The 22254-nt window shown below is 44.6% G+C and overlaps 1 protein-coding gene across 1 annotated transcript in view; it reads right to left on the bottom strand.

The window, feature by feature from the left end:
- The window catches only part of LOC142302946 (uncharacterized), a 101946-nt gene that overhangs the window by 74473 nt on the left and 5219 nt on the right, over positions 1-22254 (bottom strand). The window contains exons 2-3 of the mRNA XM_075344052.1: positions 13297-13425; positions 2969-3058 (exon numbers count right to left, since the gene is read on the bottom strand). Of these exons, the coding sequence (XP_075200167.1) occupies positions 2969-3058; positions 13297-13425 (219 nt within the window). The remainder of the gene's footprint in view (positions 1-2968; positions 3059-13296; positions 13426-22254) is intronic.

Here is a 22254-nt window from a genome sequence, read left to right on the forward strand (position 1 = left end):
AACCGTAGGACCGGGGTTGGGCAGTGGCCCATCGGTACCGAAACGGGGAGCGAAGAGAAGCCAGCACCATTCGGCAGGGCCTACGGACCCCGAAGGAACTTTACAGGTGCAGGGAAAGGCAGTTGTGGCGCCCTGGACAAGCCAGGTCGTCACGGAACAACACCAACACACCCCACACTCCCGGTCAGGCACACCAAAGTCAGACAAAAACCCTTGTTGCCTTCCTCCAGGGGCTGATGTCCACACCAGGGGGTGGAGCCAGGTGGTTGGTCTCTGCCCACCGAGGAGTTCACAGTCCTGGAGGCGGGAAAACAGTCAGATGAGTTGTGGAGGAGAAAGTGGAAGGAAGGAAAGTAGCAGTTGAGCAGACTGAAGTTGGTCCGGGTGTGTGGCCCGGACGGAGCAGCAAGGTTGGCAGACGGTGGTGACCGTCTGCAGGAGTGGCTTATTGGAGCTAGCCGTAAGGACCGTGGACGGGCGGTGGCCCGGCGGTACCGGACCGGTACGCAAAGAGAAGCCAGCACCATCCGGCAGGGGTTTACGGACCCTGACAAGGCTAGGAGTCGCCGTGAATTTGTCAAATCCGTTAGCGAAGGGAACATCTTGGGTTTCTCAGCAATCAAGTCCTGATAGAAGGCGACAGCTCAAACCGTGAAGGGAAACACAGTCACCGCTAAGGCTAAAGTTCCCAGGGCCAGAGCCTGCAGGCAAAAGGGGCTCCTTCAGCACCCATCCAAGCTGGGGGAGCGGGTTACCGGTGGGAACCCATTGGAACCGAATACTACACAGGTGCAGGGAAAGGCAGTCACCATCAACCTGCCGGGAGCAGAAACACTGCAGCCGTCTGTGGGACCCATCCATCCAGCCGTGTGTTTTACCGAGAAATGTGTCTTCATCATTGGCTGAGTGAGTACCACCGTGCCGTGCGGCACAGCGCTGCCCCTGCGACCCTGCACCTCACCAGGCCCCGCAACCCGCCTGCCACCCATCATCCCTACCCCATCACCGGGCCCCGGGACAACCAACCCCCTACCCACGGAGGGGAGAACTAACATCCAGGCTGCTCCCTGTCATCGCTTCCGGGATCCCCGTCCAGAGCAGCGGTGGTGTCACAACCTCACCACAACCGTGGGTGGCGTCACGGACAATATCTAAAATCCCCACAATCAAACCCCCCTTTTCACTCACGGGCGAGGAACGCCGCTCGAGTCCCCGGGATCCGGCCCACCGCTCGAGCCACCACCGAGCAGCAGCCGCAGCAGCAGCAGCCGGACCCGAGCAGTGGGAGAGCGCAGCGTCACCTCCTCCGCCCGCGACACAGTCACCGCCAACCTACCGGGAGTGACCACCGCAGCCGGCTGCGGGACCCGTCAAACCAGCCGTTTGTTTTACCAGAGACTCCGTGTACTTTATTGGCTGAGTGAGTACCACTGTGCCGTCTGGCACTGCGCTGCCCCCGCGACCCTGCACCTCACCAAACCCAGTCATCTCCCCGTCACCTCACCGGGCCCCGGGACCACCAACCCCCCTACCCACGGAGGGGAGAGAAACATCTTGGCTGCTCCCTGTCATCGCTCCCGGGATCCCCGTCCAGAGCAGCGGTGGTGCCCCAACCTCACCACACACCGTGGGTGGCGTCACGGACCGACTTCCCAAACCCCAAAAACTATCCCCTTTCACTCACGGGCGAGGAGCGCCACTCGAGTCCCCGGATCCGGCCCACCGCTCGAGCCACCGAGCAACAAGCAGCAGCGCTGGACCCAAGCGTGATAGTGAGCGCAGCGGCCCCCTCCCCGCCCGCAACACTTGGCATTTCCTCGTACCCAGTGTGACACGAACCCTCTGGTTGTACATGTGCCATTAGAAGTGTCCAGGGATGTACTTAGTGACACTTCAGGCTCCTATCATGGAGAAAGCTCCGTCCACATCAAATGCTCAGCACGGTGTTAAGGATTAATTGTACAGATCCTAAATGAATCTGAGGATTCTGGGCTCCATTTTACTGACCCTGGCCTGAGCGCTGGGAGGGATAATATAAGGATCAAGCCTTTACTAAATACATACAGTATACAAGTTCAGGTTGTGGATTCTGTGTCTCCTAAACCTAAAACATCGTGCAACAATAAAGAACACAAGGAAAATGGAAGGCAGGAGGACGAGAAAAAGCAAAAAACATCCGCAGACGCCATCTTGTGCGCAGTGTGTCCGGAGACTGCAGTGCTAACCACTGTGCCGCCCTCCCAAATGTACGTGAGAGAGAGTGCTCAAAAATGTATGAGTGAGGGACTCCTGATGTCCCTCCAAAAATGATGGTTGAGGGCTAGATGATGAGTCTGTGGATATCATGGAGAGGGAGGATGGAAAATAAAGATCCACAGACGCCATCTTGTGCGCAGTGTGTTCCAAGTTACAAAAACAAAAACGCTGCATGTGAACAAAGGTTCAAGCGGAGGAGGCATTTTTTTCTCTTTCTATTTTGCCTTATATACAGTCATTAAACAGGAGAGAAAGTTTCTGGACATTTTTTCCTGTAAAACCCAATGTAGATTTGGTTCTGCAGCTTTTATTGTCACTGTGTAACCCTCTGACAACATTATTCCCAGAGACCGGCTGCGGTCAGTGTGTCCAGGCCTCTCCTCCAGGTGGTTCCCATTCAGTATCAGCACTTTTCCATCCATTGCAGCCTCCAGAAAATGATTCCAGTTTCCCATTGACTTGCATAAGATACAAATACAGGAAAAGTAGAAATGATTCGGCACAAATAATCCGGGCCTGAATACTTCACTATTCACCCATCACTTTTATTATAGCAGAGCTATGAGCACAGGAGTCACCTCTGTGCAGCTCGTTCCCTTATTGTCGCTCTTTTATTACTTTTCAGTAATGAAAGTTTTTCAGGTTTTTTGTTATTCTCACACATTTACACCTCCCTCCATTTATATCTTTTCACCCGGGAAACATTACTTACACTTTACTGTCAGTCCAATAGTGGAGGCCAATAACATGAGCGACAACAGAGCGAGGAGCATCGAGAGGAGGCGAAGCCGGGTCCATAGTCCTAATGGGGGCAGAGAACAGTCAGTGGTGGTCACCAGCGCCAGCTTTCCATAGGGACATCATATCTACATTCTGTGGGATAAGTGGCATTAATGGCAGCATTTGTGAGGACCAGGGGTGCGGCCACTTTCCATGAGCGCAGTGCGGGTATGGAGAGGTCCTACCTCCGTATTCCTTCCTGCCTGTGCGTTAGTTTTAGATGTGTGACTGGTCCTATCACAGCATCCCATAATAAATGACACATACATGTGACGGACGCCATCCCGCTCATCATTACACATGCAGCTCTGGTAAAATGTCACATTTTAGTCACATAAAAAATCCCACCAAAAATGATAATTTCAGAACTTTTTCCTCCTTTGATGTTGCCCATAATATGTGCCAATATATTGAGAAATAAAAAGATATAATTTTTGGAAGGAAAATAAAAATAAAGAAGTAAAATAATGAAGTTGCATAAGTGTGAGCACCCTTCTCTAATTCTTATTTTGTACTGCTCAGAATCACCGATCACATTTCTCCCCATGTTACACGGTATTGGAGCTCGGACGCCGTCATTTATATCTAATTAACCCCATAGAAATTGTTGCTGATCTAGGAGAATTTTAATGACATTTTCTGCTCCATAAACAGCTGACAACACAGCAAAGGGTCTCGTTGTGCAAAGTGATCAGTCAGGAGAAGGTATAAACATTCCCATAGCATTAGATCTTCCATGGACATTGATAGGAACTTGGCACCACTATGACATTACCGAGAACTGGACATCTCTCATGAATTGATGAAAAGGCAAGAGGAGACTAAGAGACCCACAGCAACATTAAAGGAGCTGCAGGAATTCCCCAACAGTTCTGGTTGTGTCCTGCTCGTGAAAACAATCTCAAGTAGGCTTCGATTTCACTTGTGGTTTACACAGATGAGTGCAATCCGATAAAACATCACATTGCACTCTCTCCAATGTAAAACTATCTGGCAGTGTCCATCTGCAATATGTTTATGCCATATCAGCATGAGAAAAGAATTGCAGCATGCTGCATTTGGCATTGAATCTCTGCTCACACGCACCCATACAAGTCTATGGAGGGTGTGAAACATCGCACTGCACTCGTATGTCATCTGACTGCAGTGTGATGTACGCAGAGACAGTCAACAAGGAGATGGAGAAAGTATTCACACCCTCTTCTCCACACCTGTGATCTGATCACAAAATCGCAGCAGAGCTTGAGCCGAAGGTCATTAGTAGATCGCATCCCATGCCATACACTAGCTGGAGCAAGGCCTGATTCTTCATATATTTAGTCTGTGAGGAAAGGGGGGGCAAGACAGGAGCCTTTTCTTACAAAGAAACAATCCAAGCCTGGCACGGTGTAACCAAGAAAGCGTGTGGGAAAGGTGTTATGTTTGATGAGACTATAATCCAACAGGGATGGTTTTTGCAAAGCCAACACTGTGCATCCCCAAAAGATCACTATACCTACAGTGAGACATGGTGGTGTCACTGCTGTTTCTCTGCCCTGTGAAACTAGTGACAGATTCAGGACTTGAGAGTCCTTTCCATTCTTGACTCTATAGGTGGCTTTACACGCTACGATATTGCTAGCAATTTCTAGCGATATCGAGCGTGTAAGTCTCCGCCCCCGTCGCCCATGTGATATCGTGTGATCGCTGCCACTGCGAACATTATCGCTACAGCAGCGTCATACGCACTTACCTGGTCAGCGGCGTCGCTGTGACTGCCGAACAATCCCTCCCTCAAGGGGGAGGGACATTCGGCGTCACCGCGACGTCACTAAGCGGCCAGCCAATCAAAGCGGAGGGGCGGAGATGAGCAGGACGTAACATCCCGCCCACCTACTTCCTTCCGCATTGCGGCCGGCGGCAGGTAAGGAGACATTCCTCGCTCCTGAGGTGTCACACACAGCGATGTGTGCTGCCGCATGAGCGATGAACCACCTGGATAAACAACCCTTACCGATTTTTGAGTTTGGGACGACCTCTCCATGGTGAACGTTTTACACCATTTTTGAGGTCGCTTAAGGTCGCTGGTCAGTGTCACACGCTGCAATATCGTTAATGACGCCGGATGTGCGTCACTAACAACGTGACCCTGACGATAAAACATTAACGATATCGTAGCGTGTAAAGCCCACTTAAATATTAAATGTGTTTTCCTGTCAGTTTGCTTTCCAGCATCTTCTGACCCCTGGTCAGGTGTTTTTGGTTTGGGACAACTTAAAGTCCAATTTTATACCTTCTCCTACCAGCAGAGGGTGCCGGTTTTTCTCTTTGCCATTTGGATGCTGGTCTTGGAAGAAGAAGGAGCTGTTGTAACCCTGTGTTGAGGTTGCTGTGGTGGCTGCAGTCTTGGTGCTAGCTACAGCAGTCTGTTGTGGTGTTTTCCCCCTGTCTGTCTTCCTTCCCTGGTGTGTTGTTGTAATTTTGCGGTGAGGCTAACGTCCTTCACCTGCCCACTCACTAGCCAGGACTATTGTAGGGTCCCTCAGGGCTTCAGGTTCCTGCATGGTGACAGGTGAGGAACCTGTATAGAGACTGATTAGGAGTGCAGGGTACAGCGGCATGTGAGTGGAGGAGGTGTCCATCTTCCCTCTCACTAGCGCTAGGGCCCACTGTTGTTAAAGTGTCCCCGGTGTACCCCTCGTTTGTCGTGGTGTAACCGCTGTTGTGTGTTTTTGCTCATGCCTGACCTTTCTCAAATCTGCATCATGACAGGTCGGGGGTGCATTGTACTATGGGGCTGTTTTCAGCAGCTGGAGCTGGGGCTTTAGTAATGGTGGAAGAAATTATGGACAGGGACAGAATAAATATTAGTTAATTTTGATACAAAAAAGCTCAATATGCAGATGAATTTCACTTTTCAGCACAACGACCCTGAGTGACCTCCAAATCAGCAATAAGCGGCTTCTCCAGAAGAAGATGAAGGTTCTGGAGTGGCCAAACCCGAGCCCAGCCCCGAGTCCAGGGGGAAATCTGCAGTGACCTGAAGAGGACGCTGTACACAGTAGACCCCCGCAGTCTGACAGATGGGGTGGAGGGGGCAAAGATGGCCAATTCTAGAAGTGATAGACCCCGACCCAAGAAGACTGAACGCATCAGAAAATCATGGGGAACATGTAAAAACATTAAAATTAATACATCTAGTTATCAAATATTTTATAGAAGGACATATAAGTTCACAGTTCTGTTTATGTTGGAGGGCATAGTTTATTAATTAAGTTTTTTATAAGGAATAAGTATTAAAATATCTATATTGAGTATACTTGAGTACTTACATGGAAGGATATATATAAATCCTTCCCGAAGCTTCCAGAAGGTTACGTAATATGGAACTATATTCAACTAAACACCCTATATGGACTGAACAGCTGGTATATAATACACGATGGAAGGGGCTACTCGCTCGCTCCTCCACATTGCCTGCTGTCAGAAGACTCCAGTGCTGCAAGATGAAGACACGCGGTCCGGCCTAAGAGATGACACCCCCTGCCTTGCCATTCAGGACCCAAAGAGAGATGGGTAAAGACTTCCCATTGATCAGTATGGACTAAATGAACTCTTTGCGTAAGCTATCAAAGTAGATTATTTTTCCTTTCTGTAACTGAACCCTGGCAACCATTTTTTTAATAGATAAAATACATTCATTTTTTACACTTTCGAAGTCCTTTCTTTCATGCGCTTTTACGTATTTGAAGAAAAATATATTTAAGAGTATATTTTTTAACATTTAGTGAGCCAGCTATTCGTGATTTTTTTTTTTACATTTTTTGTTGTTCCTTCTCTTTGCATAAGGGGGGTCGAAGTAATAAGTATCTTAAGTATCTCCTGCAAAGGATCAGGAATCGACAATTTATAAAAATCACGCAGAACCTAGGAAATACGTATAAGTCAAGTTGCATGAATGGTTTTTTTTTAAATGAACTTTAAAGACTTTGTAAAGCCACAGAAGTTAACTTTTGACGTATTTTTGACGTATTTTTGAGCAAGAAAGATAAAGTCAGTTCATAAGAAGTATTGGACATGTTGAATAAGGTGAATCAAGTCTTAGAGGATCATCCATCAGATCATCTGATCAGTTCAGGTAAGAAAATGGATTTTATCTCTTCATATGTTAAGCAAAGTAAACTTCAGTTCACTTATCCAGATATTTCTAATGTGGAAGAGATTTGGTTACGCTTTTATGAGGAGTGTGAACTTGAGAATTCACGTATAGAATGTGCAAGGTCTTTTAATAGAGAGAAAGAGAAAATCAGAAATGTCTGTCATTTAGTCTATGATTTTCACAAGTTAATCGTAGAAAAATGTAAAAATGGTGGAAATAGACAACCTGAATTGTCAGGTGAGTCAGTGGCAGAGAAATCCAAAGACTGCTTAGAACTTGGAATGTCAGTCAGTGATATTGTGAATTCTGACTGTAATGTTGGAAATGATAAATCAGATTTTGACTGTAATTCAAATCAGAATTTTGATAATGGCGGCAGACATGTGCTACATAGTCAAGGTGATTTTCAGCGTACTGGGAAAGAAGCAGGAAATGACGTAGAGAAGCCAGAAGGGGGAGGAGCCAGAGTGGGAGACGTGCAGAGAGAAAATGGCGACGATCAGTTTCTAAAAATAGAACAGGCTAAGTTAGGGATTAAACTTAGAAAAAATGTATTGGACATATGCAATTAATTCCCGCATATAATCCTAAAATACATGTTTGCAGAAATTCAGAGATATTTGAAAGTTCCATTGAGAAGTTAAATTTAACCAATAGTGAGACGAATCAGTTATTCCGTATGTGGATACCTCAGCAGTTCTTTAGACAATTGGCATTAAAAAAGTCTTCTGACAATGAGACATTTGATTGTTCAAATGATAACGATATCATAAGGCTGAAAAATCTCATCTTCTGTGCAAGGAATGAATCTGATCCAAATTATGAGATGTTGAAGGAATTACAAATTGAACAGAATGAGAGTACGTTCTCATTTATGTCCGTTTTTGAACGTTTGTATAGGGCGGTCATTCCAAATGTCAGATTGGATGGAATGATACGTTTATTCATCAAGAAATTTAATTTCCTTGACAATGCCGCCTGTGCGGTGGCATTAAATAAAAAGTCCCTATTCGAATGTACGACATTTATCGATTTTGTTAGAAGTCGCCAAAGTCAATCAAAACAGAAATTGATTAATTCTGAAAAACCAACAGTGTCTCCCAGATCCAGATATTTCTGTGACAGGGTGTATGAAATTCGAAGGAGATTGCATACGTGTTACAAACCATACAATCCATCCCAATTTTTATCATCTAAAAATCTTTTTTCACAGGAAAAACCCTTGTTTCCAGTGAAGGGATCGGTCACTGGGATTGATGATCCCAGACAAATGATGAGTAAAAGCTTTGAAAGACAGAAACAGGTGTCTTGGGGAGATCCTCTCCCTGGGTTAGAATTTGATAGCCACCAACAGCTGGGAGACGTTCTCTCTCATGTAAGAGAAAACCTTGAATTACATAAGTTCAGAGATTCCTATAAGTTCAAAGTGAATCTAATAAATCGAATCTTTGAAGAAAAAATTAGGTATGGTCTTCAGTTAAATAAAGTGGATTTCTGGGTAAATTAATTTTATTGTTTGATAAATATGTTTATTCATATACAGTGAATCTATGCATATATATATATATATATATATATATATATATTAAAGGTAGTGATAGTAAATCAAGGTCATATTTTCATTTAGTAAAATGATAGTTTAATGTTATAAATTAATAATTTGATCTCTGTATATGAATAATAATATTTAAAATAAAATAATAAGAGAAAGTAACGAATTTTAAGTGTTTCATTTTTATCATAAATATGATAATAATTTTATTCTTTTATTTCCCTCAGAATTTATCAGTAAAACAGATTGATGAAGTATTAACTTTTTATTTATACATATGTTCTTGTCCTCAATCAGGTAACATATATTTTATTGGGTAAGGTTAATCGCGAAAGCACGATTAATAATAATTATTATTTTCTCAGGTACCAATTGCCAGAGTATTATTGCTTTAACGTTTCTTTAATGAATATATATCTTCTTTAGAGTTATTAGAAATGTAATCTGAGCTTTGGAGTGTAGTAAAACTGCTTGCTGTTTTGGAATGGTGTTCTTTGCATGTAACCAGAGCATGTGACTTGGTACTAAAGCTAATAATAAATGTTTGTTCCATGGTCATATGTACAGTATGTAATACATTGGAATTTGTTTTTTTCGAGAAGTACTTCAAATTAGTAACATAATTTTTGAAATGCGCATAGAATATTGGAAAAAAGGGATATGTGTCTGTCAGTTTCTATGTGGATATATGTTAAAGAACCATGACAGTCTTGTGTGCATAGATGTGTCTATGAATGATTGATTGTTTGAGCAGCTGCTAACGTCAATGTTAAGTACTTTGGATCCAGACAGGAAAAAAAAAAGAAAAAAGGGGAATTTTTGTTTTAACTTCGAGGTTATAATATATGTATGTATACTATTAGAATAAATAAGTTATAGTACATAAGTATAAATAATGAAGGAATTTATACAGAATATATATCTTATTCTTAGACATATTTCTTTAATATAGAGATGTTAGGATCTTTTGTGCTAGTCACTTCTTTTACTGATACATAGATTGGTAATCATTTTTCTTTTCAAATATGGAAGTGATATTTATAATATGGTCTTGAAGATATACCACACAAATTTTAATTTAATTTAATCTAAACATATTAATTTTTATAATATCATATTTCATGATATTGAAAGGGGGAGGTTTGGTCTCAATCGCACATTTATATTTGATAAATATATGTGTTTACAGGATACTTTAATAATTAATATTTCAAGTACAAAGGAAGAATTGGGAATAAAAAATATATTTGAAGTATATCATAATGCATTTATATACTAAGAGAAGTGTATTATTTGCAAGGTTACATGACTTAATTATAGGTTGCTGATATGATAGGTATGGTAATCCTATAAGATACTGGTAACATTAAGGTTATGTATTATTAAAGACATAGGTGTTATATACATAGAAGGCCTTATTTTTATTTCAATTTTTATTTTTATTCCGATTTTCATTTTTCCTTTTATTCCTATTTTTTATATTAATTATTATTTAATATTCACATTTTTAATCAAAATCTTAATTCTACAATTTTTATTTTTCCTTCAGATTTTAAATATCTCAATTGAGAAAACACTTCAATATTTAGTTCAGTAATATCTAATATAAGAATATTACTTTATTAAATATGAATCATATTAAAAGGGAAAAGTTCCATTTTTTGGAAGAAAAGATACTTCCTTCATCAATATATACAATTGTTTACTTCCTGGTAATACATTATTTTTATATTAGTATGTTAACACAATAAGGATGAAATATTACTTATAGTTACACATTTCCTTATAGTAGGTTATTTAATAAATAATAGACAAATCAAATAAATTAAATTAGAGTAATAAAGATGGAAGATCGAGGTACATCTAGGTTTACCTTCCTATATTTACAAATAATATATATTATATTTTTAATCAATAATAATTTATAATGGGTATTATTGTGTTTTGATGGAATCATCCAGTCTTTTCTAAAAGGTTATTTGCTTTGGTTTATAATTTTACAAATGATCTAACTAAAAGCCACATTGTTGCCTTTCATATTTATAATATGATACATGTTATAGGTACACATTATATTATTTCATACTTTATATTATATTTTGGTTACATTCAACACATTGCCACCTATGGGTTTGGAAGGGTAATGCACCAATGACAAAAAAGGTCATTACATGAGAATACTATTGTCTATACCATTATGCAGTATTATTACATCATTCTAAGTATCAATTATATTAATACTTCTACGATAATAATAATGACATGGTATTATAGTATTAGAGTTATGATACGCTGTGACATTTATTAGTGATAGTTATTGCCATATTTGGTATTTAGATTAGGGAATGAAGTCTTCAATCAAGATTACAGAAGATAAAAAGACTTTATAATTTTCCTAAAGTTAAAAGGGATTCTGCAAAAGGTCCAAAAGGTAACATCTCAAATAAGACTGTGTAACATACAAAATACACTTACCGTGCTTGCACCTCAGAAACATAGTGCTCCTATGGTTCAAGGATGGACAATGACACATGGTCTGTGCATTAAGACCTCCCTAAAGTTACTAAGAAGAGCAATGACGTGTTAAAGTTAACCCCTGTCGTGCTGACCAAGAATGTCTTAACATCTGTTCCAGGATTTGACAACAGGCAGCATGGAGGATAAAAGGTGACTAATGTAAATTACACTGCACAGACATCAAAGACTTTTGATATTCTTCTACACTCATGAACTGTGGTTTATCAACATTGGCTATGGACTTTGTAATAAAAAATAAAGTTTATGGACTTTGATCAAACAATGATAAACACAATATGGGACTGTATAAATTGGTAACCATTCATTTTTATCAAAGGATTTATTTCTAAGAGACTGTGTTTATGCCAGATTACATGGGAGATAAGAAGACATCAACTCAGAGGACATCATATGGTGACCGGATTTGTTTTTTTGCATTTCTTTTTAGGTCTAGCGAAGTATAGTTATATATTTTTATATGATTGATCAGTGACGGCCTATCATAACAGGAATCAACATTATTATATTATTGAACTTACAACATGAATAATGCAAATAAATTATTATTCATCATTATTATTGATATTAATCCGTTATTGCCAAATAAGGAAAGAAGATTTGTTATTTTAATGATGTATTAATTAATTTTCGGGGTTACGCCACCCGCTTCAAGGGGGAATTGTAAAAACATTAAAATTAATACATCTAGTTATCAAATATTTTATAGAAGGACATATAAGTTCACAGTTCTGTTTATGTTGGAGGGCATAGTTTATTAATTAAGTTTTTATAAGGAATAAGTATTAAAATATCTATATTGAGTATACTTGAGTACTGACATGGAAGGATATATATAAATCCTTCCCGAAGCTTCCAGAAGGTTACGTAATATGGAACTATATTCAACTAAACACCCTATATGGACTGAACAGCTGGTATATAATACACGATGGAGGGGGCTACTCGCTCGCTCCTCCACATTGCCTGCTGTCAGAAGACTCCAGTGCTGCAAGATGAAGACACGCGGTCCGGCCTAAGAGATGACACCCCCTGCCTTGCCATTCAGGACCCAAAGAGAGATGGGTAAAGACTTCCCATTGATCAGTATGGACTAAATGAACTCTTTGCGTAAGCTATCAAAGTAGATTATTTTTCCTTTCTGTAACTGAACCCTGGCAACCATTTTTTTAATAGATAAAATACATTCATTTTTTACACTTTCGAAGTCCTTTCTTTCATGCGCTTTTACGTATTTGAAGAAAAATATATTTAAGAGTATATTTTTTAACAGAACATCATCAAGTATTAGTATAAGGGTGTGGAGTCTTATGCAACTGATGTATTTTAGGTCTTTATTTTTCCCTTTATTTTTCTTTTGAATTGTACAGATTACGGGCAACACTAAAAGTAAAAAAATATATAAAATGTTTCTTCTTGGTAGGATTTTATTACACAATAAAAAACTGTAATTTTACCAGGCGCGTGTAGACTTTTTATATCCACTGTAGGTGACCCACATTCTGAATTGCTTTTAAACTTTTTTTTGCACTCTAAATTAAGGAATACTTTTACAAATTATGTGCAGAGCTCACCACATAGCGAAGAATGTCACTTTTTATTGAAATTGAATTAAAAAGCAATGAATTTCAGAAATATAAATGAGCAGTAAAGCCACCAGAATAGAGATTACGCAAAGTATTAAACTGTGGTACTAATTTATATCTTTGCATTAAAAATTAATACAAGGAGTAATTTGCACAGGACAGATGTCCTTTACAGAGGTTAGCGTAATCGTTCATCCAGAAGAAAGAGCCACCAAATATGTGTTTCACCTTGAGCTTAGTCAGGGGATATCACCCCAACACTGTGCATGTCATGTGCACATTCCTCCCTCCACTCCGGTCTTTCTATGCATTGTTTATTCTTACTCTTTGATTCATATCCTTCCATTTTCTATGCAGCAATATAAAGTAGCACCAGTATTTAATGTTGTGTATATCTATTTTGTGGATTTATTACTTTTCTAGTTGTTCATGTGGTATTACTGTGATACCTGTCCTAGGCTGGTCCACTGATCCAGTCGGTGGCGCTGATGGTTCTGGTCTTATCTTTGTTGGATTGGCTCCAGTGATATTCTCATACATGACGTCCCCACACTCTGCATCATTCTCCTCTAAGTCATCTGAAAGCAAAAATGAATAATCCACAGATACAAATCTAATGGAAATGAGGTGTAAGTATTTGTGTCTGGAGCCAGAATCTCTGGATTTGGTCTGTACAGCAGAGGTTATAGAGACATTATGTGCAGTGTGAGTTGTTTTCTGAGATTAGCGGTTATCACTTTTCTTTTCTGTAAATGCTGGAAATCTTGACCTCATGACAAGCCATGTCCAACCAAACTCTGCCCAATGAAAGGTCATGATGACCAAACCCAGCCAAAATATGAGCTACACTCAATCAAATTCCATCCCATGACGAGATGACGATCCTGCCAAGGATCAGATCAGTTCAGGATCACCCAGCCCGTCTGAGATCACCAATCTGATTGTCGATCCTAGCCGATCTGATCGTCAATCCTAGCCAAACCCATTAAATTGTAAAAGTTGTAAAATGGTGTAGGGCCCTGTAAAAGAAAGAAAATAAGAAAGGGTTAAAGCAGTACATATGTTGTGAATACATTTGAATTATATTCCAGTTTGGGGCTCCCTCTTGTGGTCAGTGCTGGTAGTGCAGTTGACTTGCTAAATGGGAACCAGACAGCTGAGGAGAATTGGCAATCAGGCCATTTGGATTGGGCCTATATAACTGAGTAGTTTCCTCCTGTTCCTTGCTGCTGCTCAATGTATCTCCTGTGTGCTAAGGACATTCTGAAACCAGCCCTTTTCACTGTGTCTATCAGAACTCTCAGATAAGTTGGTCTTGTACCTCTGCTTATGGTTTCCACTTTCTTGTTATTTTACCTGTGTGGAGTTCTTGGTGGAGTTGGATTATTCCCTGCTGGGATTATCTGTGTACCTTGCTCCATGTTCTGCTATGTATTGTGTTTTATCATGCTTGGTACAAAATTCAGTCCCTCATCTATATCAGTGTTTTTCTTTGATCCCAGTATCACACAGAGTACTGATATAGCGGGGAAGAGCCTGTGTAGGCCCAGTATTTTTCAGGCGTGCTGGTATTTATTAGGGTTTTTACGGCTGCAGTCAGTGCTCTTTCCTATCCTTTCCTGTGCAGATAGTTTGGGCCTCATATTTGCTGAATCTGTTCTCTAGCTACGTATTGTGTTTTCCTATATCATCGTAATCTTTACATGTGGGGGGCTATCTATATCTTTGGGAACTACTCCGAGGAAGATATGCTTTTCTATATTTCTCTCTGTAAGAATATTTAGTTCTTCGGCTGTGTCGAGGCGACTAGGTCATCATAGGAACATCCCATGGCTACTTCTAGTTATGTGTCAGTATTAGTATTAGGTGTGCAGTCTGTTAAGGTTCCAGCCACTCTGGTTATTTTCTGAGTTTACGAGTTTTTGCCCTTTTTCTGATCCTCCTCGGTCACTGAATCATAATAACATACTTACAGAGTAAGTTAATTATCTCTCATACATATTCACTGCTTTCCCCTTCCACCAGCATCTCCGATTGGCTGACGTTTGACCACGCCCCTACCCTTTGAGACAGCATTGGTTGGAATCACAACTGCTGTCTGTGTCCTTACACTGGTGATAAATAAACAAAATTGGCGTAGCGTCCCCTATATATTGATTAGCCCTCATCCATATTCACTGCTTTCCCTGCCCACCAGCGTCTCTGATTGGATGTAGTCATCCAGAATGTGTCTGTGATTGGTTGGAATCACATTCTCTGTCTGTGCATCTATATTATTGTATAAAATAAATAAAATTGGTGTAGAACCTCGCCATCTATTGATACCAGCACAGTTAGAGCCCATGGCCACAGGTTGCAGCCCCAGCTGTGTGTTTAACTTGGCTGTGCATCACAATAAAAGGAACCGCATGCAGCGTTTTACAAAAAAAAATAAAAATGAAATAAATAATTTTAAAAACCGGCTTGTGGTTTCCCCCAATTTTATTCCCAAAGCCCTCTACCTGTGACGGCAGGTAACCTGACCTCAGGGTACCTTCTGAGGTGAGGAGACTGAGTTAATTGAGGCTCCCTGAGGTCAGGTTACCTGAGATCACAGGTGGAAGGCGATAGGAACCTCTAGCTGTGACTGCAACTATCCTGAGTGATGTCACTGCTCATCGCTGAGGCTGAAGCTCACAATGGCTGGTCATTGCTCTATGGCTGTGCATTATGCATTCAGACCTAGCAGAACTGGAATCATCGTGAAACAGCGTGAGATTTTTTTTTTTTTTTCAAATAAAGGATTTTTTCGCTGTTTGTGTATATTTCTTTTCACTTACAGATTAGTAATGTCTTATAGACTCCTCCCATTTCTAATCTAGGGCTTAGTGACAGTGGTCAGCTGCCATAAATCCCTTGTTACCCTGATTGCCACCACACCAGGGCTATCTGGAATAACCGGGTAAAGTACTGGGATTGTCACATCTAATGCATGCGGTAATCTTTAGTAGCTGCAAACTCCTATTTTTAGGCTGGGGGGGCCAATAGGCATGGTTCTCCTAAGTCTGAGAATACCAGCCCCCAGCTGTTGGGCTTTATCTTGGCTAAGTATCAACATCGGATGGACTGTATGCCGATTTTTAAATTATTTACTCAAATCATTGAAAAAAAAACAACACATGTGCTTCCTCTAATTTTGATAAACAGCCAAGATAAGTGCATGGATGGGGGCTGCAGACTCTAGCCGTGGCTTTATCTGTGCTGGTATCAATAGATGGTGGACCCTACGCCAGTTTTATTTATTTATTTTATACAACAATATCGACCCGCAGACAGTGTCTGTGATTCCAAACAAAACGCTGTATGGGGGCGGGGTCTGACTGCAGCTAATCAGATACACTGGTGGGCAGGGAAAGCAGTGAATATGGATGAGGGATAATCAGCGGCCTCGGAAGTACAGCCACAGGAGCAGTTACAGCCGGGGGGAGACTCGGTAAGTATGTCCTGCTTTATTTTTACCTCTACACCATTTTACAACACATTAGTTGAGCCTCCTATTGAATTCAATGGGCGCGGTATGTTCATCAAACAGCGGGAGGTTCGGTAAAGATCTGTGAACTGGACTTTCAATGGTTCGCTCATCTCCACTGATTATCCATCATTAAAAAATGGAAGGCGTATGGGACAACTGCAAACCTACAAGATCAAGACATGACGTCCACCAAAACCGACACCCCTAGAAGGTTAACACTAATGAGAGAAGCAGCCGGGAGGCCCTAAACCTCCGGCAGAGCTCCAATGGAGGGTTTAGATCAGAGCATATTCCTGTGACCGGCTGAGGGGTGATGGAGGAGACTCTGAAGGCTGCAGTAAGTGCTACACACCCCGGACGGGGCTCATAGACACATAGCTTGAATGGAGCAGGGGTGCGGAGGACCCTCACCCTGGAGGTCGCACCCCTCTTAAGGTGAACGGCCGAGTCACAGTCCAGACCCAACTCCACCAAGAATCAGTGACAAGACGTGAGAACTGAGGATCACAGACGTCTCCATCCAATCCACTGAGCTCGTGTGCAAAGAAGAAGGCGAAAATGTCCCCTCTAGATGAGCAACGCTGGAGAGACAGGGTCCAAAAGACAGAGGAAGGTGATCCTACATGGTACTCACACTGGGGGCTGAGTACTAATGCAAGACAGAGAAAGGTGGTCCTACACGGTACTCACACTGGGGGCTGAGTACTAATGCAAGACAGAGAAAGGTGGTCCTACACGGTACTCACACTGGGGGCTGAGTACTAATGCAAGACAGAGAAAGGTGGTCCTACACGGTACTCACACTGGGGGCTGAATACTAATGCAAGACAGAGAAAGGTGGTCCTACAGAGCGCTGACTCCGGGGGTTAAATACAAATGCAAGACAGAGAAAGGTGGTCCTACAGAGCGCTGACTCCGGGGGTTAAAAACAAATGCAAGACAGAGAAAGGTGGTCCTACAAAGTGCTGACTCTGGGGGCTGAATACAAATGCATGACAGAGGTAAGTGGTCCAACAAAGTTCTGACTCTGAGGGCTGAATACTAATGCATGACAGAGGAAAGTGGTCCTACAAAGTGCTGGCTCTGGGGGCTGAATACAAACACAAGACAGATAAAGGTGGTCCTACAAAGTGCTGACTCTGGGGGCTGAATACAAATGCATGACAGAGAAAGGAGGTCTTACAAAGTGCTGACTCTGGGGGCTGAATACAAATGCATGACAGAGGAAAGTGGTCCTACAAAGTGCTGACTCTGGGGGCTGAATACAAATGCATGACACAAAAAGGAGGTCCTACAAAGTGCTGACTCTGGGGGCTGAATACAAATGCATGACAGAGGAAAGTGGTCCTACAAAGTGCTGACTCTGGGGGCTGAATACAAATGCATGACACAAAAAGGAGGTCCTACAAAGTGCTGACTCTGGGGGCTGAATACGAACACAAAACAGAGAAAGGTGGTCCTACAAAGTACTTACTCCGGGGTCTGAATACAAATGCAAGACCGATAAAGGTGGTCCTACAAAGTGCTGGCTCTGGGGGCTGAATACAAATGCAAGACACAGAAAGGTGGACCTACAAAGTGCTGGCTCTGGGGGCTGAATACAAATGTGGTGCCCCTGACCTGGTCAGGCACCACTGAGCACCCATGCTGGGGGCAGTACAATACAGGTAATCCAGAAGGCTGACCGAGGTGTGATCACAGGCGCATAGTAATCAGGTCTCCCACATTTACCTTTGTTAGGGAGCCCTGGGGAATCCAGGAGGGGGCATGGCCTCTATGTCCACACAAGGGGTGTGTAAGAGAATATGGTTGCTAGGTGGCGTAGGCAGGCACAGAGGGGAGGGAGTAGTGAGCCAGTTAGTGAGTGCAACTCAGTGAGAGCAGACGTGAGGAGCAGATCCTGCAGGCTGTTACAAGCAGACAGCGTCCGCGCAGTGACTACCGACGGGGGAGATCGGTCACCTGGTAGTGCCACCTGAAAAGCTACCCAGAGCCGCAAGGGCTGAGAGGTGGTGAACTAAGGGTACTGTCTGGTAGACCCTGCCCGCACGGGTTACAGGTACCCAGAGCAGGGACCTAATTTATTAGGCCTGCTGAACCTGCCGGTGGAGGCACTGCATGCTCTCCACCAACCACACACAGAGTCCGCAGCCACGTAGCAAAGTGAGGGCCCACAGTTCACAGGAGGCAAGCAGCCGGAGTGACCTGGTCCAGGCTACAAGCAAACAGGCCAAAACGAGGGGAGAGAGGCAGCAGCAACTTCCCTGGGCGATCCCAGCAGGACTTCAAGTTGGGGTCACCCCAAAACACAAAGGGCTAGGAAGGCGAGTTGGTGGTCACCCTCAAACAGTCGGCCTGAAGGATACCTGGTTCCAGCCTGGTTCATCCTAGCTACGCCCGGGTTACTCACCTACCATCAACTGTGAGTAAAAACCCTGAAAGACTGCCTGGACTGTGTTTGAGTCATTCTGCGCCTTGTGGTTTCACATACTTACAAAGGGCCCTGGGGCCTGCCTCACTCTCGGGAGGCCACTACAACTGACTGCACCCACCATCAGCCCCAGGCACGCCCTTAATCTGCAGTGGCGGTCCCCTGACCGCAAATACCGAGAGTGGCGTCACGAAAAATCCTAAAGGAAGGTTCCCTACCTGTGACCAGACTGTTCCTCCACATGGAGTCCCTGAAGGTAATGCACCAGCACCGACACCACACCTGCAGGGCTTCACATCTGGCGTCACGAACAGCATAAGGACTTAGACCTGTTCGGACAGGTGACCATGTGCCTGGGCGGTCTGCTTAAAAAGTTTGAAGCGCCGCCATATTGCCACCATGAAAAGTGCACCCAGAAACTGCCGCAGCGCGCGAAAATAGAAGTTACCGCCCACAAATAGGTGTGGCTAGCTCCAGACAGTGAACCCCTGCAGCGTTCTGACCTTGCAAGAGAAGATGAGAGGCGGATCTGTCCCTGGACGGTGGGAAACTATCAGTCTGCAGAAAACGAAACTGAGCAGAGGTGGCGAGAGCTGCAGGAAGTGAAGCTGGAAGATCGTGCAGAGAAAATGGCGTTCACACGCAGTGACCCAGAGCTAGGCTCCGCTGCCTGGTGGGACTGGGAGCTGAACCAGTGGTGTGAGAAGCTGGAGGCGAAGGTGATGCAGCAGATCCGGGAAGGACGCGTAGAGCTCAGAGAGATGGCTGGAGTCGCCTGGGCCCACAAGAAGTGGACGGAGAGGCAAGCGACACGCGGAGCAGCGACTGCCCGGACACCGAAGATGCCGCGGAGGGGTGAGTCAGCAGATGCCCCTACCTGCGCGAGTGCCTCGATCCCCACTGCTACGCCCGCGGTCCCTGGAGAGACGCCCGGTGCGACGACGCCGACCCAGGCCGCAGCCACGCCAGGTGCTGCCCGCCAACACCACGCCGCAGCAGCGACACCCAGCCTGGCTCGCCAAGCCCAGGCCGCCACCATGCCAGGCCCGGCCCGCCAAGACCATGCCGCAGTAGCGACGCCCAGCCCGGCTCGCCAATGCCAGGCCGCCGCCATGCCAGGCCCGCCGAGATCCCGCCGCGGCAGCGACGCTCATCCACGCTGCAGGAGTGACGCTGACCCAGGCCACAGCCATGCTAGGCTCGGCCCACCAAGACCTCATCCATGCCACAGGAGTGACGCTGAACCAGGCCGCAGCCACGCCAGGCTCGGCCCGCCAAGACCAGGCCACGCCATGCCAGGCTCGGCCCGCCAAGACCAGGCCGCCGCCATGCTAGGCCCGGCCCGCCAAGACCAGGCCGCAGCCACGACAGGCTCGGTCCGCCAAGGCCAGGCCGCCGCCATGCTGGGCGCAGCCCGCCAAGACAAGGTCGCAAGGCTATCTACCCCGGCCTGTAAGGCCAGAGCAGACACCGCTCCCCAGCCTATGGAATCGGGTTCCCTGTCCTCGCTGGAGGGAGAAGACCCTGAATACCTAAAGTTCAAGGCGGATATGGAAGCACGGTTCCCAAAGGAAATGGTGGACCGTTATCTGCTCCCCAGGCGCTTATCCAGAGCGACCCTGGTAATGTCCACGGCAAAGAGCCCACCACCCTGGCCTGCTGATGACAATCCATCTCCAGCACTGCTGCAAGAGGAGTGCTCAGAAGAACTAAGGGGGAGGGGAGGCCTGGAGGCTGAGGAGCTGACCCCGGAGCAATCGGAGGAGGATGCAGCGCCATGTGTGAGCAAAGGAGGCCCAGAGCCTGAGATGCTGCCGTACTCCCGCTGGGAAGAGAGACCGCCAACCCCTGCTGAAGGTGAGGAGCTAACCATCTTTATGCCAAGGATGTATGTTACTTGGGAGCCTGCTAGCAGTGAGGTGCCAGCAAAGAGACGTCCCACAAGCAGAGCACAGCGTCGCGCCAGAGCAAAACAACCCGCAATGCAACAATCCCCAGAACGGTATGATGTTACCGCTAAAGATCTGGAAGATAAGTAGTACCAAAGAAAGATCCGTCACCAAGAAAGAGGACCCCTTTGTGGTATAGTGGAAGATTTCAACCTAAAATTGGGATATGGCTTCATTGTTGCACCTGGTGTCAGAGAAGGAATTTTTGTCGGCAGAAGAGATGTAAGAGCCCATTTGCCCAGAGGACAGCCTGGAAGAAACTTATATATGGGAGACCTGGTGGAGTTCACAAAACATCAAGGAGAACGCGGATGGTACGCATTAGATGTAACACCATGCCCCAGAAATCCTGAGTATAGCCCAGCTGTTTCCACCCAGCCTACCCCAAAGTCTACAGTAACAGAACAAGAAAAAGATAAAGCAACAGAACAAGAACAAGAAAAAGAAACAGAAACAGAAGAGGATAGAGAAAATGAAGACAAAGACAAAGAACCAATGGAAGATACTACAGATGACGACGAAAGAGACACAGGAAATGACAGGTGCCAAAGCCCCACTGGCCAAAGCCCTGGTACAGAGGAGTGAAGAAATAAAGTAAAGTACAGCAAGTTAAAGTAAAGTTCTGCAACGTTCAAGTTCAAGCATGTGCCCACATGAACTTATGTGAGAACCCCTACTAAGCACACTTTGCACCAGGTTTTGTGCACTTTATCTACGGACCATTAGGCTATGAACTGGCTATAGCCACAAACTCTCGCAGTGTACATAGTTACCCCAGAGGTACCACCACCAGAGCCTGCCTGTTTAGGAGCCTGGCTCGCCTGTGACCAGGGAGCATGCCTGTTTATGGGCTTGGCTCTCCACCGCAGAACAACAGCTTAACCGAGAACACCGCCTCTACAGCCGACCAGAAGTGGCCGAAAACGCGGTGCAACTGGGAGAAAGCCGCCTCTACATCCTGCCAGAAGTGGTCAAAGACGCGGCACAGCAGAGAGGAGGGGCTTACTCCAACCACCGACCTTAGGAGAAGAAGATTGGAGGAAAGGTCTGGGGAAACAGATGACCCCGACCTGGTTGCTAAAAGGACCGGTGACCTGCCTCCTGAGAGGGTTTTGGGGTGGGTTAACGGACTTGTGGGAGGAGGGTGGTGATGTATGGTACCTGGTGGTTTTTACAGTGTTTTATGATGCTTTTATGATGTTTTACTGTTTTTATGGATTTTAAATGTTGTCTTGCATCCCGAGGATGTGCTGGTGATAACTAAGGGGGAATGTGGCACCCCTGACCTGGTCAGGCACCACTGAGTACTGCACCCATGCTGGGAGCAGTACAATACAGGTAAACCAGAAGGCTGACCGAGGTGTGATCACAGGCGCATAGTAATCAGGTCTGCCACATTTACCTTTGTTAGGGAGCCCTGGGGAATCCAGGAGGGGGCATGGCCTCCATGTCCACACAAGGGGTGTGTAAGAGAGTATGGTTGCTAGGTGGTGTAGGCAGGCACAGAGGGGAGGGA

This window comes from Anomaloglossus baeobatrachus, chromosome 1 (assembly GCF_048569485.1).
Source record: "Anomaloglossus baeobatrachus isolate aAnoBae1 chromosome 1, aAnoBae1.hap1, whole genome shotgun sequence".
NCBI classification, from domain to species: domain Eukaryota; kingdom Metazoa; phylum Chordata; class Amphibia; order Anura; family Aromobatidae; genus Anomaloglossus; species Anomaloglossus baeobatrachus.